The sequence below is a fragment of the Strongyloides ratti genome, scaffold srae_chrx_scaffold0000002 (assembly GCF_001040885.1).
Source record: "Strongyloides ratti genome assembly S_ratti_ED321, scaffold srae_chrx_scaffold0000002".
Lineage (NCBI taxonomy): Eukaryota > Metazoa > Nematoda > Chromadorea > Rhabditida > Strongyloididae > Strongyloides > Strongyloides ratti.
Window position 1 is genome coordinate 1,030,119 of NW_020171510.1, and position 19,783 is coordinate 1,049,901.

At 21.9% G+C, this 19,783-nt stretch overlaps 4 protein-coding genes across 4 annotated transcripts; 1 reads left to right on the top strand and 3 right to left on the bottom strand.

The window, feature by feature from the left end:
* Positions 1–318: 318 nt before the first annotated feature.
* SRAE_X000122800 (Innexin family-containing protein) lies at positions 319–3,110 on the bottom strand (the record flags this gene model as incomplete). The annotated part of the gene is made up of 6 exons (XM_024646586.1): positions 319–531; positions 588–1,171; positions 1,219–1,548; positions 1,802–1,864; positions 1,916–2,695; positions 2,738–3,110. 6 exons carry the CDS (start codon positions 3,108–3,110, stop codon positions 319–321), a joined length of 2,343 nt encoding a protein of 780 aa, XP_024498691.1.
* A 1,350-nt stretch (positions 3,111–4,460) lies between these two features.
* SRAE_X000122900 (TATA-binding protein-associated factor 172) lies at positions 4,461–9,561 on the bottom strand (the record flags this gene model as incomplete). Its single annotated transcript, XM_024646597.1, has 2 exons — positions 4,461–9,162; positions 9,224–9,561. The coding sequence occupies 2 exons, from the start codon at positions 9,559–9,561 to the stop codon at positions 4,461–4,463; spliced, it is 5,040 nt and encodes a 1,679-aa protein (XP_024498692.1).
* Positions 9,562–10,354: 793 nt separating this feature from the next.
* On the bottom strand, positions 10,355–11,137 carry SRAE_X000123000 (Hypothetical protein; the record flags this gene model as incomplete). Its single annotated transcript, XM_024646608.1, has 2 exons — positions 10,355–10,621; positions 10,688–11,137. The coding sequence occupies 2 exons, from the start codon at positions 11,135–11,137 to the stop codon at positions 10,355–10,357; spliced, it is 717 nt and encodes a 238-aa protein (XP_024498693.1).
* Positions 11,138–12,974: 1,837 nt separating this feature from the next.
* SRAE_X000123100 (PLAT/LH2 domain and DENN domain and RUN domain and Triose-phosphate transporter domain and dDENN domain and uDENN domain and Lipase/lipooxygenase, PLAT/LH2 domain-containing protein) lies at positions 12,975–19,749 on the top strand (the record flags this gene model as incomplete). Its single annotated transcript, XM_024646619.1, has 12 exons — positions 12,975–13,190; positions 13,260–14,810; positions 14,849–15,011; positions 15,071–15,700; positions 15,811–15,846; positions 15,974–16,372; positions 16,654–16,897; positions 16,961–17,970; positions 18,025–18,366; positions 18,662–18,953; positions 19,012–19,501; positions 19,561–19,749. 12 exons carry the CDS (start codon positions 12,975–12,977, stop codon positions 19,747–19,749), a joined length of 5,562 nt encoding a protein of 1,853 aa, XP_024498694.1.
* Between the last annotated feature and the right edge of the window lie 34 nt (positions 19,750–19,783).

The following is a 19,783-nucleotide window of genomic DNA, read 5'->3' on the forward strand; positions in this document are numbered from 1 at the left end:
TGTGTATTTTTTTAATATATATAATAAAATTTTAATAACGTGAATTTATTTGTAAAACAAATCCAATACATCAATGTCTAGACTTTTAAATAATTTATTTTGATATAAACTTTTTCAGTGTGTTTCTTTTAGAAAAACAGAGTAATAATTATGAGAGAACAAATAGTGCACAATTTTAATAACATTTTATTCTTTGATTTCAGATATGTACTAGTAAATTATAAAGAAGCAAAGTATATTTATAAGTACAAATAATTTTGAAATACACATAGTATTTAATATAAAATATTGGTTATATGAGTATGCACTTTTTTAATGTTAAATTAAACTTTGATTTTCCTTGTTAATTTCATTATTAGTAATTTTATATTGTTTCTTATAATTATGAAAAACATTTTCTATTGCTAATGCCGTCTCTGCATAACTAATTTTCTCACTTATTAACTCAAAAAAGACGTAATCTGTCTTTGAAAAATGCGAAATGAATGAATAAAAATAGTTATCTTTGATGTATTCATTATTTATTAAAATCTAAAAATTTATTACATATATAAAATATTACTAGAAAAAGAAAAAATGAAACTTACTAAAAGATTTTTAAAATAGTTTGTTCTATAAGGTTTATTGTATAATGCATATAACCAGGATAAAAATGAACAGCCACTTATTATAATTATAAAAGGTGTATAAATAAAAAGTATACAAAAAATAATTTGATAAATATAATTATATGGCATTGAACAATAAAATCTTGATAATTGTTTTCTTGAATATTTAATATCATTAACAATTACTTCACACCATACTTTTGTTGGAAAAAGTTGTGGATCATCATATTTTGTATCATTCAATTTTTTACTTATATAATTAATAGCTTCATAATTACTTTTTATTTGAAATACATGTTTAACATACCAAAATAATATTAATGAAGCAATAAATAGCATCAATTTATAATAAAGATACTTTTGTGCAATAGAATTTTTTTCTAAATTACTTCTAAATCTTGAAAAAGCTAAATATTTTTCATTATCTATATCTTCAATATTCATTTGAACAATTTTTTTTCTTTCCTCAAATGCTTCACGTTTTTTAAAATATTCTTTAATAGTTTTTTGAAATTCATTTGCTGAATTTTTACTCGACATTAAAAGATTTTTAATTCCATTTTCTATATGTAATATTTAGTTTAAAATAAATTACACATTATTTACCTACCGTAATCTTTACTAACATAACTCCAATAAAATCTTGGTATAGTAAAAAAAACAATTGGAAGTATAATAAGATATGTTGTCCAAATATAATAATACATTGAAAATTTTTTTTTTTCAATAGGATTACCATACTTACCATTAAGAAAACATTGTGCACTAGTATATCTTTCCCAACCACCCCTTAATATTTCTAATGGCGTATGACAATAGACACCTTTGAATGAAGAGGTAAATGAACCAATGACAGTTGCAAGAATAATAAAGAATGTTATATTGCCAATTGTCAAAAAATTATCAACCATAGAATGATATTTTCTGTTTTGAACTTTTCCTACAAATTGATTTATCAATTTAATACTCATTATATTAAATCTAAAAAAAATTATTTTGTAAAAAAAAATTAATAATTTTTAAAAAAATAAATATTAATAGGTATTAACCATTTTTATAGAAAAAAAAATTATTATTTAATCAATTAATTTTTCTTTACAAAATAATGAATTAAAATGATAGATACAAAACGATTATTTTTTTTTTTTTAAAAAAATATTTTGTAATATTTTAATATTATTATTAGTAATTACTACCATTCATAGCACCACTAATTAATTTTAATTCATCTTTATGATGTTTTGGATCATTATCATCTAAAAATATTTAATTAATTAATAATAAATATTTTAATAAAAATTAATTACCTAAAAGTGTTATATCACTTTTTTTATCACTAATATATTTTTGAAATGCGACATGAATAATATCGCTCGTAAAGTTACTACCAGATTTAGCAGCAATCCATCTTAATATCGTAACACCATCAGTAAAAAAAGTACTATCAATAAACTTATTTATTTCTTTGTCATTTAATGTAACATTTCTACACATAAGATGACTTTTAATAAATGAATTTCTAACTTTTGTTACATATGAATTAACAATCCATGCTTGGAAATCTGTTATTGTTGTTATAAATAATGTAACATACCATATCCATGTAATAATAAAAAAAGCTTCATTATATAAATTAACTCTTATAACACAATCATTTACAATTGTTGGTGTAGAGTATGCAACATCATGTAATGTTACATTACATGTTATAATTCTTGGAAAATAAGGTGAATTACCAATTTTTATTCCACTATTATCACTATTTCCAAACATTACATTGATACCAGCATTATAAAAATTAGGAATTGAATAAAAAGAACATAAAAGATATATTTGCAAAATAATATTAAGAATATTAGAAAATTTAAAAAATATATAACAATTTGTTAAATATGAACGATGTATAAATTGAGAAAAAAAATTATTTTTTTTATTCTCAAGATAAAATGATTTTTTTTTTAAACCTTTAAAAAGATTTTCAACTGTTTCTTGAGCAATAACCATTGTATTTCCTTGAACAAATTCTAAAAATTTCATATTTTTTTTAATAATTGTTGCTCTTTTAACAATTGTTTTTGGATTAAAATCTTAAATATAAAATAATTTATTTAAAAAAAAAAAATTCTTACCAGATTGAATTGATATAAAATTCCAAGCTAAAAATGGTAAAGCAAAACATATAGCTTGAAAAATATTAAAAGGTTGAACCCATGCATAATAATTAACAGGTATTTTTTCAATTTCTTCAATATTATTTATTGATTTATTATGATATCTATAACCACCACGAAGATAACAATTATTTTCAATATATGATTCCCAACGTGTTACTTGATTAGCTATCCAACATTGCATTGGTTCACCTACCATATTTCTAGAAATTCCAATTGATGATATAAGAAGAAGCCATAAAACTGTATAAAGATAATTCATCTTATCAACACCATTTGTTATTTCACTTTCACGAATACGTTTTAAAAATTTATCAACACCATGTATCATGATCTAAAAATAAATTTTTAAAAAATTACAAAAATATGATTAAAAAAATAATTTATTTATTTAGATAGCTACAAATGTGATATGAATTATATTGACGACAAATTATACTATAAAAACTTAAAGTATATTATAATATATATAAACATTTACAACACAAAATGATTTATTATAAATTATATTACATTTAACTGGTCAAAGGATTATTTTAGTCTGGAGAAGAAAACTGTTAAAATATATTACAATATAAATATGATTTAAATAATATAATATGATATCTTGTACTACATTCATATCTTATTTTAAGAAATTAATATAAATAAAAAACAATCATTACCCAGACATTATCATTTATCTGATCAAACTTAAAATTAAACATTTTGTAACAATAATATAATATATAAAGGATAATCTTAAAGTGACATTTAATATGTTTTGAAAAAAGATATTTATAAAGATTTATCTAATTTTTGTATAAACATTATATAAAAAAGATAATTTATACTGCAGAAATCAAAAATTAGAATTAATAGATATGTGTTATAATACATCTTTGAAACAAAAGATGTAATAGAACAAAATAAAAAAAAAACAAACTATAAAAGTTATAAAATAATAGTACAACAAAAATGATTAAACCATACTCTAGATAAAGATAAAACATTCTATTTGAAGAAAATAATATATAATTTTTATATATAGAAAGAATATTTTATAAAAATAATCATTAAAGAAAAATTTTAAAAATTTGTATAAAAAATTTAATTTTATATATACAAAAATCCATTAATAAGAAAATTTTTGCTGTTAGTTAATTGATATTATATATTATAATATAATTAAAACTAACATATTATTATTTTAAATAATCTTTTTATTATAATTGATGCTTTTACAAAAGATTATATTTTATTTAACAATAATATTTAAAATATTAAATAACTTATCTTTCATATTCATTTTTTTTTCTATTTTAAAATAAATGTATGACTGTGAATATTTTATTTATTGATAATTTTTTTTTATATATTACTGTTTATAAACTGTTTCCTTTCAATTTAATATATTCATCTTTATAATTAAATTATTTTATAATGGAAATCTTATGACATCTTTTATAAACTATTTTAAGAAAGTATATTATATACTTATAAATAATAATTATTTTTAAAAACAAATATTACAATGAATTCATTTTATTAATTATTGAAAAATATTCTCGAATATAAAAATGATAATAGTAGATTTTAAAATCATAATAAAAAAAATTAAAAAATTAATATTAAAGCTTGGTAATGTAACATATTTAAAAAAAAAAAAGTTTTTTTTTGTGTTATAAAAATATTTTTTAATTTATTTGTTATTTGCAAATTGATTTAAATCATTATTTTGAATATAATCATCCTCACTCCATAATACATCCAAATTCCATTTCTTTTCAATAACCTTATTACCATCATCAATTACTGATGTATGTTTACTTTTTTTAGTAGCAACAACTTCATCATCTTCCATATGGCGTTTTTTTGTATTTTTTTTATTACCTAATGAAAATAAATCAATTAATTCAGTGGTATCCATTGATTTAAGTGAACTATTATCTGCCCCAACTATAACATTAGCTGTATTTTTTTTAAAAAGTTGTAAATTCATTACTTTTTCTTCAATTGTTTCTTTAGTTATTAAACGATATACCATAACATTTTTCTTTTGTCCAATACGATGAGCTCTATCTATTGCTTGGAGATCTTTAACAGGATTCCAATCATGATCAAAAAATATTACAACATCTGCGCCTGTAAGATTTAAACCAACTCCACCTATATGTGTTGATAATATTAATACATCATATGTTGGATCACCATTAAATTTTTCTGCTATTGAAAATCTTTGATTTATTGGTACAGATGAATCTAATATAAGAAAATTAATATCTCTATCAAAAATTTTTGATTGAAATGCATTACTTAAATAATTAATAGATGATGCCCATTGACAAAATATAAGAACACGATGTTGTGTTTCTTTTGGAATAAAATTAAAATCAGGACTAGAAGCTCCAGAAAAAGAACTTGGACTTAATTCACCATTATCACTATCTGTTTCAATAGGTATACCAACTTCGCATTCATTTAATAATTCTTTTAGTGCCATTATTTTTCCTGATTCATAAATTTTTCCTTTAATTGTTTCATCAAATTTTAATAATTTTAGTTCATCTACTACAAAAATTGGATGGTCAACTAATTTACGTAATAAAACACAAACATGTAATGGACTAAATGTTACTTCAGAACAACTTTTTTTATTTTTACTTGGAAAAGCACAACTATTAACTATTAATTCATATGCTTTTCTTTGAATATCTGTTAATTCACAATAATAATCTGATACTGTTTTATCTGGAAGATCATCAAGTACATTTGTTTTCATTCTTCTTAATATAAATGGTAAAACAATTTTATGTAATTTTTGTAATGCATCTTCACCTTCTTTCATTGTTTTTTCATTTGCTTTACTAGATCTACATCCTTGTATTGGTTTAACAAATGATGAATTAAATGAACATTTATCAGGTAAGTAATCAGGCATTAAAAATGTAAATAAACTCCATAAATCAGCAGGTGAATTTTGTACAGGTGTACCTGATAAAATTAATCTATGTTTTGAACGTAATGATATAACATTTTCAAAAAGTATTGTATTACTTCGACGTATAATATGACCCTCATCAAGAATTAAGTATTCCCATTGTGTTCCTTTATATTTACCATTTTTTATTTCTTCATATGCACCAACATATATACCACCAGACATTGATGATTTAATTTGTTCTAATGTATTTGTTTTTATACATGGTTTTTTATTTGGAAAATATTTACGCCATTCAGAACACCAATGATCAATTAATGTTACAGGACATATAATTAAACATTTAACATTTTTTTCTTTATTTATTGTTAAATTTAAAAGACATAATGTTTGAAGAGTTTTTCCTAAACCCATATCATCAGCTAATATTCCATTGAGACCATATTTATTAAGAAAAAGAAGCCAAGTAATACCTTCTAATTGATATGGACGAAGAACAATTTCATTATTTAAATCTTTAATTTCATTTTGTTTTATAATTGGTAATTCACCCGGACAACTTAACATTTTCATAAAATTTTTATTTTCATTTAAATCTTTTTTTAATTTATCATTAAACCATTCATAATGTTTATTTGATGATTCTTCTAATGTTATCATTGGAACAAAATTTCTAAAACAATTTGCTGCAGCTGTACGAATATCTTTATTTCTACTACTCATTAAACGTAATGCATGTGGTGCTAATAATGTAGCAAGTCCTAAACATTCATTTTCTAATTTACTTATTAATAATAATAATTCAATAGCACCAGCTGCTTCATTAGGTGAACTATCATGAGAAAGATAATTAATTAAATCATCATACAAAGTATTTGCAATTTCAGAAATTTTATATTTAGCTACATCAGCTAAAAATGTTACAATTTGATAACGCAAATATGGATTTTCATTAATCATATACATTGTTAGTGATTTTTTTAGTATTGGTGAAATATTCCATGTATAATATGGTGTTACTGATTTTATAACTTCTAATTGTGAAACAAATTCATCTTCATTAGGAATATCTTTATTATTGTTTATATATAATTCTAATGTTTCATATAAACTAGGAAATGTAGCTTGTAAATTTTTTGATACATCTATTATAAACCATTGTAATATTGCTTTAGCATTATTTGCTTTTATACTACCTTGAGGTTGTTCAATATAAAGTGATAAAATATCATGCATTTCTGATTGTAGTAATGTTTTTTTATGATTTAAATATAATATAGATTCTTCACATGTACGTATAGGTTTAATAAGATTAGATAAAATTTTATCTTGTGGTGATGGTTCGCGGTTTCTTGATGCTGCTACAACAAGTGCAAATGCATCTCTAATATAATCTTCAGCTAATTTTTTGTTAGTTTCAGTTGCTAAACATGAAAATAATGGTTTTATTAATGGTGTTAGTTTAGGTGGATTAATTCCAAAATATAATAATGTTGAACTACAATAACCATCTAATCTATTTTGATTTGAATTAACAACATTTTGTACTTGTTCAAATTTCATAAGCATATAATTACTACGTACCTCAATTAAGTTCATTTTAGTTTCATTAAAATATTTAGAAGCTACTTCTTTACACATGGATAAAAATTTATGATAAGTAATTTCAGATGATGGTGTTGGTAATGAATTTTTAGGAACTCCTAAGCTATAAAGATATTTTGTATATTCAGCTGATTCTTTTTGTAAAATATCAATATGTGCTCTACAATCTTCATAATCTAACATTGTTGTTATAAAATGTTGTTCAATAGCATTAATTACAATTTGTGGATAAGGAAGTTCTATACCTTGCCTATAGGCTAATTCATAACGATGTCTTCTTTGAAATCTTGCCCATGCATTTAAAACAATTGTAGCACTTAATTTTTGAAATAAATATTTACTTTGAAGTAATGGAAGAAAGACATATTGAAGTGCTTCTTTTATTGTTTGATTTCCAATACTTCCATTAGACAAATAAATAGCTTCCAAAATTGGGGCAAGAAATCTTGCAGCAACAATTTTTCTTTCTAATATTGTTTCACTTCTTTTAATTAAGTCTAATCCTGATATTTCAGCACCACATAAATATTGTATTTTTGATTTTTCTGCTAAATATTCACCTTCTAAATGATATTCATCAACATTTATTGCACAATCTTTAGAATCTTGACATAAACATGATATCCATAAACCAACATTAGATATTAATATACTTGTTGATGTTTGAAATAATGGACTAGTTTCAGATTTAGCTAATAATGCTAATAAACATCCAAATGTTGATTCAATTAATTCATTACAATTTTCAAATGATGAAAAAAGTATACAACGGTAAAGTTTTTGTATTAATGCATAATCACATTTACTACAATTTGTATTTGGATTTTTTAAAAAAATTTGCATAATATTTAAACACCTCCTTGTTCTTTCAATAAAACCGGGATCAATCATATCAACAAGTAATAATAATTTTTCTTCTTCAATTTCAATATTTGAATATTTGATTGCCCAAATTTCAAGTAATTTTATATTATCTAATAATAATGAATCAATTCCTTCTTTCATTTTATCATATCTTATTGGATTACATAATATTGTCCATATTGTATTAATTAAACTTTCTTTTAAATGATCAATTGTTGAAGGATCATGAATTGAAGAAAATACTGCTGATAATGCAGCCATTGCAGCGGACATAACTTCATCAACACCATTTTCTAATTGTTGTAATGCTGCTTTAAAAAGTTCTTCATAATCATTATCAGGTTGAGCAATTACAAAATAATATTTTAATATTATTAAACATGTTTGTTTACATATCCAATCATCTTCATCACTATTAAACATCTCTTTTATACTTAAAATAAAATTTTTTATGCCAAATTTTTCTCTGCAATTTACAGCAGTTTTAACAAAACATTGTGCAACAGTTTCTCTAACAGGTGCTGTAGCATTACTACCCGTTGCAAAATCATTAAACTCATCTAATATCAAAACATAAAATAATCTTTCTAAAATAATTTTTAACATTTCTTTTTTTATTTCATTAAAACAATGTATTATTAATTTATGTAATGCTAATGCAGCACCATGTCTTACATGCCAACATTCATTAGCTAAATCATTTAATAACACTATACCAAAATTCATTATTGTTAATAATTCAGAATCTGGATAGGTATTCTCATTACAATTACAAATTTCATTATTTAATACATCTGTTGAAAGTTGAATTTTATTATTTATATTTGTATTTAAAGTATTGTCATGAATTTTTTCATTTAGTATAAAATCATTTTCATTTACTAATCGTTTTATATCAAAGTTTACAGCATCTTCTATTCCACATTCTCTTTTTATAAATGTAAATTGATCTTTTTCATTAATTTCTTTAGGTGAATATATTTCAGTTGTTGAACTATAATAATAAACAAAATATATGTATATATATGTATATATATAAATATATTTAAAATTACCTTAAAAGTGGAAGATATTGGTTTTTTATTAGTATTCTATCAATGGTTAATTCAAAAACATTTTGATTATCATTTTTAATTATTTTAAAATCTGTTTTATACTTTAAGTCATCATTTTTATAATTTTTCACAAAATTTTGTAAAATTTCTCCAAATGCTCCAGAAGCTGCAACCCGTGTTGACCAATTTGGGTTAATTAAGTACAAATGAATGCTATCTAAAAGTGGATCTTTGCGAAGTGGAAACGTCCCTAGGGCTTTAACAGCTTCTTTTCTAATAACAGCATTTTTTGAATCTAACAAATTTGCGAGTTTATGAACTCGTGACTCATTGGCCATATTTAGATTAACGATAAATAATTAAAATTTATTATTTTTTATATAAAAAATTATATACATATATGGTGTTGTAATTGTTAATATATTAGTAAACTTCAATAAAATACAATGAAAGAAACACTTCACCAATTGTATACTATGATATGTGGCTACGCTTGATCTGAAGATAAATTTAAGATACAGTAACAAAAAGTGGAAAAATGCATATTTTAAATGATGAAAAAGTATAAAATAAAAAAAAAAATAAGATATATATATAATATAACTTCTTTTTTTTTAATATTATGTATAATATATCAATAAAAAAAAATATATTTTACAATTGAATAATAATTAGATAAAAAATTACCATTTTTTACATAAAATAAATATATTGAAAATGTTTCATAAATATCCATAAAATTAATAATAAATAATAATAATAAAAAATATTTAATTTTATGTTATAAAATAGTTTAAAGATAAGTATGTTACACTAAATTGAAAAGGTAAACATAAAAGATTAAATAAATTGTTTTAATTTTCTCTCATTCTTATTAATGTTAAAAAAAAATGTTTAATGTATAAAAGAAATATTTTATAAAAAAAAAGTGAAAATTTAGTTTGATTTTAAAATAATATTGGCAATTTTATTTTTTTATTCTGTTATTAAGTACTTTATTTTTTGTGGCCAAAGATTAAAAAAATATATTTAATGAAATTAGCTTGTTTATCGATGTATGTAAATTTAAATATAATTAGTAGAAAAAATTTTTTTAAATATTTTTTTTTTAAATATTATTAAATATTAATCTTATTCGTAACCAATAACAACTTTGTTAGCATATCTCTTACGAAATTTTGGATATCGTGAGTAATAAAATCTTATTGTAATAGTTAAAAAAATAGATATATACACAGCAATTCCTATAAAAAATATAATATTGCAATAATGAATTTGACGATGAGGAAAAAAATGGTAAGAAATTAGGTACAATAATAGTAAACCACATAATAAAATGATAGCAAATAATGTTGTTGAACAGAAATAACGGCGCATCATATCCCATATACTACCATACTAAAAAAAATTAATAGTATCAATATATGTTGTCCTTTATACATAATAAAAAAAAAGCAAACATACAGTTTTTAAAACAGGTTTAGAGCAACATTTTGGACATTTTTTATATAAATCATAGATAGAAATTATACAAGCATGGTGAACTTTTATCTCACAGGAACATGGTTTAATCCATCGTGTATCATGTAGTGGATAACGTTGTGAATTCATAAAATATTTATCTTTACAAATATAACATTCTTCTTTTAAATTAATTTTTTTATCAAAATCAAAATTATAAAAATCACCACAAATTTTACAAAATCTAAAATAATTTTGTTGATGATTATACCAATATCTTAACCAACATTTCCAATGAATATATGAATTACATTTACATGGTTGAAATAGAGCCATTCCATTCGATGGTTCATACTGGTAATCTTTAAGGATTATTCCTTTATTTTTACATATTTGACATATTAAAATTTTTTTTTCACATAAAGGTATTGTAGAAATGTCATTTGATGTCATTTCTAAAAATAAAAATTTTAAGAATCTGATAAATTTTTAGTAATATAATAATAGTATTTTATTTCTATTTAAAATTGATAAACGATTACAAAAGTATAAATTTGTAATCATATATTAATAAAAAGTCATATAATGTGAAAATGTAAAAAATTGATAAATAATAATTTTATATATAAATATATTTATATAAAAAGTTATACTATATTTTATTACAATTTATCTATTTTGATATATATATAAACAGGGATAAAAATATGATTATCCTTAATATTTATGAGCTTAAAAAAAAAGTACTATTATTTAATTAAGGTTGATTAGTTATTTGTATGAGAATAAAAATTGAACTTAAGAAATTCAAATAATATATTATTTAATTTGTTACATTTATATTTTTATAATACAATTTTTTAAAAATAATGATTAAATAAAAAAATTATAAAAAAAAAATAATAAAAGTAAAAACATTTAATTTAATTTTTTTTTTATAAATAATAAAAAATAATACACAAAAATACCTTTACTTAGTTATAAAATTATTAAACTATATATTTATAAATATTAATTATATATATCTATAGTTAGTCATAACAGTAATTTCCAAAATTTTATAAATATATAATTAAATAATAACAGATATTATCAAAATTGTAATTGTATGATATGTAACTTATTATTAGAATTTGTTTGATAATTTAAACATTTGTTATAACACCATTTATTATATGTATTTTCAAATTGTTACATTGATACCTATCTTATATTCCCTTTATTGTTTATATTTTTCAAAAATACTCTTTAATATAATATATAAGAATATATCAAAACTTAAATTTTATGTTCTTTTTCTTTTCTTTTTTTTTTCTTTCTGATATTTTATCATTTAATTCTAATATTTATATCCTAAAATTTCAAATTAAGAAAATTGACTTTTGGTTTTGTTTTAAAAATGGTTTTGTTTAAATTTTATTAGAATTGGTTTTAAATAAATTGTCTAATATTTTTATGCCATTTTATAATGCTTATTATATAAGTTTAGTACACAATAGTTGTTTGCGCATTTTAATATCTCAACATTTATAATATATATTTCTAAGCATATGGTTGACGAACATACTTTATGTGAAGAGCGTTGCTCCACTATTTATATATCATATCCTAAAGGGAAATCTCTAGAACTGGCAAAGTTTATTTATTGACAAATTAAATAGATAATATCCTAGACTTAATTGCTGGTTATTTCAAATAAATTTTGGCCAGTTTTTACTATTATTATCAGTTTCACTAACTTTCTTTAATCATTATTTTATTTATAAATTCTTTGTTTAGTTTATATATATATTTAGAAAATATTAAATGTCTCATACAAAGCTTGTATAATATTTAACTGTTTATTTATATTTATTATTTTTTATTTCTAGATATCATTTATATAATTTGTTTTTTTTTTAACATCTTTATACATTATTATTAAAATTGTAATAAATCTTTTTTTTGTTGTCTATATTATATTTAAATATTTTAAAAATCTATAATAAAAATTGTTATGTATATATATACACTATTTTATATTATAAATTGTATAAAAAGGGTATAATAAAAATTTAATTAGTTAAAATGATAAATTTTTATAGTAACGCCTTTCTCACTGATCATTTATATTTATTAGAAGTAGTTTAAATAATATTACTTTGCATATCTTATTAAAAATAAAATTACTATATTAAATTTTTTTAAACTAAACATTTTTAGTGTAATCAAAAAATTTTTTTTTTATTATTTTTAATAAATAGTAATAATATTTTATTAAATTGAAAAAAAGAAAAAAAAATTATTTTCAATGGCTGTTGTGGAGAATGAATTACCATTTGCAAATTATTTTGTTATTATTGGTTTTGATAATGAACAAGGCTTAATTTCAACATTATGTAGTAGTGATATATCTACAAATGAAAATTATATTAAACCTCCTCTAGAAAGGTCTTATTCTTGTAAAATTATTGCACACTATCCAAAGAAAAGAAAAAATGATAATTTTAGTCATGAAATAATTTCGGTTTGTTTGTTAATATATTTAAATAAAGCCTTTTATATATAAATATATATGTATATATTTTTTTTTTAGTTATGTATGCCAAATGGTCTTAAATTTTATACAGAAAAAAATGTTCCAAAAGATCCTATTTTTCATACTTTTGTTAATGTTAAAGAAGATGGAAGTTATGTAAATGGTGTAGTTTTAACATTTTTTGAAATTGTAAATGATATAAAATTATGTGAAGAAATGGCAAAATTAACAAAAGAGCATGTCCAATGTCTTGCTGTAATGGAAGCAAAAAAGCAAAGATTTGCATATTCTATGTCATCTAATGGTACACAAAGTTTACCACGTGCAGTTTATCGTAAACAAACATCAAATAGATTATATTTTTCAAGTCACAATCAACTTTATGTCTCCAAATGCATATGTTTAATTACTAAAATACCAATTGTAGATGGTGCAAGAAAATTTTTATTTAGTCTTTATAATTTAGTAAGATCATCACAACCATGTGTCTTACCTGTAGAATCTTTCATTTATTGGATAACAAATGAGGTACCTCTTCCAGTTGATGAATCAGTATTAAAAGTTCGTTGTCAATCAATAGAAATTATTGTTAGACGTCCTTCAAAAAATGAATTACCATTTTTTGATTACCCTTTAAGTGTTCTTTTTGAATTAATAACAGTAGAAAAATTTGTTAAATTGTTTACATGTTTTATGTTAGAACATCAAATATTACTTTGTTCACAAAATCTTTATAATCTTATGTTAGTTGCTGAAAGTTTATGTGCCTTGGCATTTCCATTTAAATGGCAGTTAACATATGTTCCAATTTTACCACAATCACAATTAAAATTTATTGAAGCTCCAGTACCATATGTTATGGGATTATATTATGAAGGAAGATTACCTGAACAAATATTTCAATCAAATGTATGTATTCTTGATATTGATTCTGGTAGATTAGAACATCCTGAAGATATTCCTGATTTTCCACAATCTAAAATATTATCAAATTATATAAATGATATATTAACAACATATGATAGTGATTATAATATTTCTATTGATTCAAAAAATGTTTCATCTTCTAATATGAATGTTAAAATGAGAAGTAATAATTTTAAAATTAACAAAGATAAAAATAAAAAAGATATAGTTGATCAAAAAAAAGAAGAATGGAATTTAAAACGTATGTCTCGTTCTTTTGATGATTTTAATACTTCATTACAATGTGGAAATTATTTATCTGATGGAATGTCAAAATTTATTCAATTAGATAAAGATGGTTCTGACAATGAATATCAAAATCATTTATCTAATAAAACAATTAATGCAAAAACACCACAAAAAGAGGTTAATAAAAATGAAGATGAAATGCAACAAATTTCAGAGGCTTCAAAAAATTATTTACATCAATTGCGTATTAATAATGTTATTAGGGAATTATTTTGTCATCATTTAGCAAATATGTTTATAAATTATGAACAATTTCTTCTATCTGATATTCATGAAGATACATTTAATAACGCAAATAATCGTGATTCTTTTGTTTCATTTGATAAAGCTTCTTTTCTGTCTGAACAACCTAATAGCCATTTAATGTTTTTAGCAGCTTTTCTTGAAACGCAGGTAGTTAAAAATAATATATTATATAAAATTTTATTCAGATGTTCACATCATTTGTTGACAATAAAATTATGAGCCATTTGCGAGGAAAGGATGATACATTAAATCTTTTTGATAAGAAGATTATGAAGCTTAAAAAAAAAGCTTTAAATATTAATAAAAATGGACCAAATGAAACATCAAACATACATTTTGACACATCTGGTATAGTTTTATATATATTTTTATTCTATTATAAATATTCTTTTATTTTTTTTTTTTAGAAGTTGAAAAATTAGAGTTTAATTCATTTGATTATATTGTATCAGATCCACATTATATTCAAGGTACACCTGTATTAAAATGTTATAATGGAGTATTTCCTCAATTAGATGAAACATTTTTAAATTCATCAATAAATTATGATACTGTTAATTCACCATGGAAACAAAGAAATAAAAAAATAAATATTTCTGAGTTAGATTATGATGGTGATTTTAAAATATCATATTCATCTGATAAAAAAAATATAGTTAAAATTTCACAATTAGAAAATAATTCAAAAAGTGGAAAAATAAAAAATGGATCAGAAACTCCTGGTCAAATAGCTCAACAAAATTGGAAATTTGTTGAACAATTATTAAGAGAAACAAAAAGTAAAACAAAAAGAATGTTAGTTGATAAAATGGGTAAAGAAGCTCTTGATTTGGGACATTCTGATGTTAATATAACAGGAGTTGAAGAAAATACTTTAGTAGCAGGTTTTTGTGATCTTTTAGAACGTGTATGGGCACATGGATTAATAAAAAAACATGGTAAATCAGCTTTCTGGAATCATGTTTTAAATCAACAACAAAAAGATAATAATTTTATACCATCAATAAATGAATATAATAAAAATGCACTTTCACCAGGTAAGTAAAAATTTTAAATAGTAATATTTATATTTAATAAAAACAAATATATGTAATACCTTTATATTTATTATAATTAATATTAAAAAAAAATTTAATATTTTATTTAGCATTTATGTGGGTAATTTTTCGAAGACAATTTGAATGTAAGCAAAGATTAAATATATTTGCTTTGCTTTTATATTTATTATTATATTATATATAGTTTTTTTTTTTTTTTGTGTTTGTAAAAATTATTAATTTTGTAATTTTGTTATAATTGTGTTTGTATAGATGTCCCAAAATCTACCGAAGAGATAGGTGAATTGATAAAGTCAATGAAAAATGAATTATTATCATATGAATTAAAAGATAATAATGTAAAAGAAAAGATAAGAAATAATGACGAAGATTTTAATAAAAATATTACACAAGTAGAAGAAGAAGATGATACAGCTTGGTCTAAAAAATTTTTAAAAGCAGCAAATTTTATTTGTGATAAAATTAATAATAGTACTGGGGTATATAATGATTTATTAAAATCACCAAATGTAGACACCTTAAATAATGAAACAAAGACGATGGAGGTTATTGAAAGTGATAAAAAACCACAAAAAATTGGATTACCACGTTCAAAGTCCTTGACAAGAGTATTTAACAACTTCCGGCTACCAAGAAATAATATGATGAGTGGTAAGGCACATACATGCATACATATTACAATTTATACAATATAAGATATATATCTTTACGAAATTAATCATTATAAATTTCTTTTAAGAGGCAAAGATGAAGATAGTTTTTTTTTTTATATATTGTACTTTTATTGTAGTTTTTGTATATATATATAATATATATATAACATTTATATTGTACTACTATTTCATTTTTAAAAAGTAGTTATGAATATAATTTAGCTTATATTTGCAATATTTTTTTAAATTACGTAATATAATATATTATTTTATTTGTAGGTTTTGCCTCAAATTGGTCAAATATTGATAATGGACATTCATTTGGATTGTCAGAATCATATACAAATTTATTAAATAGTCATTATGAAAATAGAAAACAAAATAGTCCTGCATGTAGTAGATCATTATCGACACATGGAAGCCGTAATCGCTCAATATCACGATCAATTAGTCCAGATTCTTCATATCTTTCTTCTATTACACGTCTCACACCTCTATCAACTGATATTACATATGATTTAAAGTATGTTTAATTAATTTATTACTATAATTTTTTATTATACAAATTTTTTAATTTTTTTTTCAGAAATATTTTAAAAATGACAGAAATAAAATCAGATTCCGGGTTTGCTAGAGCATTTGTTAGATTAGCTTTAGAGCGCAAACTTCTTCATAAACACATTAAAACAATTATTGAAGATACTTATTTACTAAAAAAATTATACAAACAATATGCATTTTTATTATGTGAAGATGAAAGAGAACAATTTCTTTATCATATTTTATCATTAAATGCCGTAGATTTTTCTTGTTTTACCAGTACATATATAACATCAAAAATGCAATATGAAGTTTTAATAGATGCTGGTATTGATAAAACGTATAGTTCCGGATTGTGGCTTATGCTAACAGGAAGTTTTGGATCAACAAATATAATTACTTTACCAGATAATACATTGCAATTCACATTTAGTCACAAAAATTTAGGTATATTATCTACTTTAAGAATAGGATATAATATTACTTCTAAAAGTGGATATCCATCAAAATGGTTTTTAAATAATGTTGTTGTTAGAAATAATATTACAGGGCAAACATTTTTATTTAATTCAGGAAGATGGTTTGGAAAAGGTGTTGATGATGGTAGTTTAGAAAGATTATTAGTATCAGAAATTTTAAAAACACCTGTAATTGATGAAGATACAAATTATAATTTTACAACTAGAAATCATTATTCATCATTTAGTAATTTAAATATCCCTGAAAGTCCCATAAATGTTGGTTCAATGAGTATTAATCCAGCTAATTTAATTGGTAAAAGAAAACGTTCTTCTAGTGTTGGAAAAAGTAATGAAACATTTGGTAGTAAAAATATTTTATCTACCACAGAAGTTCAACATTTATTAAGAACAGTTGTTAATAGTATTACAAAATATTTCTGTAGTGAGAATGGGGATAATGTATCAAAGCTTACTCATCTTCTTTGTGGTGAATTAGGTTTCGTTTTTTGCTTTGAACAAGTTTTTCTTATTGGAAGACGTGATTCAGTATTTTATAATAGATTTTTTAAACAATTATATGCATGGGATTTTATTGGTAAGAAATAATAAATTATAAAATTTATTAATAACATAAAATTAATATTTATAGAAAGAGTGTGCAGCTGGTTTTATGATTTATTAAAATCAGGCGAGTCAAAAAAATTAACTAAAGATCGAATAGCATTACTTGCACATACTGTTAGATTGTTTAATAAAATATCTTCAAATAATGTAATTGGGAAGGAAGGAAAATTTAGCGTTTTTATTCTTTTTGCACTCAGGGATCATATTCTACCAGGTTTATTAGTTATAATGGCGTGGACACCTGTTACACCCCAAATGTATGATGACAATTCATTTTTACGTAATAAAACATTATTATCATCAATAACGCAATTAGTTGAGTCACTCAAACAATTCCAATTTAATTTAGAAAAATCTCTTGTTTATGGTATTCAATAGATTTTTGCTTTAAGCGAACTAAATGTTTTTTTCAACAAAATTTAAAAACTTAAAATAACTTTTTTTTTTTATTTTTTATCGTTTTGATGATTTTTTTTTTGTTATATCAATATTAACCTCTATTTATTTTATTTTTTTTTTTATTTGAGAAAAAAATAATTGTTTTTATTTAAAAATAATTACCATTTATATTGTTTAATTTTTTTTATAAAATTGGTATATTCCTTATATCTTTTTAATAATTAATATTTTTTTATTATATACATATATATATTATTCTTTAGATATGGAACACCCTTTATACTTAAGAGCTGGGTCAGCAATTTTTTATGCTTTGACATCTATTGCAATTGTTTTTGTTAACAAGATATTATTAACAAATTTAAAATTTCCATCATTTATATGGGTTGGAATAGGACAAATGGCAGCTACAATTCTTATACTTTATATAGGAAGTTTCAAAGGAACATATACATTACCAAAATGTGATAGTAGTATTGTTCGCAAAATTTTTCCACTGCCTTTAATATATCTCGTAAATCTTATTACTGGTCTTGGTGGTACGCAAAAAATTAAGTATGTTTTATTTATTTATTTTTATAATTTAATATTTGTATTGTAATATTATTTTTAGTTTGCCTATGTTCACTGTTCTTCGCCGTTTCTCCATTCTTATTACAATGATTTTAGAATTTATGCTACTTAAAGTTAGACCAACATTTGCCGTTAAAGTAAGTGTTTTCTTAATGATACTTGGTTCTATTGTGGCTGCTATTAATGATCTTGCCTTCGACACATACGGATACATATTAATTTTTGTCAATGACTTATGTACAGCGGCAAATGGAGTTTATATGAAGAAAAAATTAGATGCAAAAGAGTTAGGACAAAATGGATTATTATATTTTAATGCACTTTTCATGATACTACCAACAGTTGTCTTTGCATATTTAACAAATGATACACAGAAACTTGTAGAACATTACACCACTGATGATATAACTATGTCTATAATAATTTGCTTTTTAATTTCCTGCGTCTGTGGCTTTATACTAAATTATTCGTTAGTTCTTTGCACTCACTATAATTCTGCATTAACAACATGTTGTGTTGGGACGCTTAAGGTAAGTGTAGTCAGTATAACATTTATTATATTTGTCTTTTAATTTTTTTTTTTTTTTAGAATTTATTTGTAACATATGTTGGAATGTTTTCTAGTGGTGATTATGTATTTTCACTGGCTAATTTTATTGGTGTAAATATAAGTGTTACAGGATCTCTCTTGTATACATATGTTACATTTAAAACTAAAGAAACTAAAAACAGGCAACTTCAAATACCACCAGAAAAACAGAAATTGTTAAGTCCTTAAATTTATTTTTATATGTGCAATAATTTTTATAATA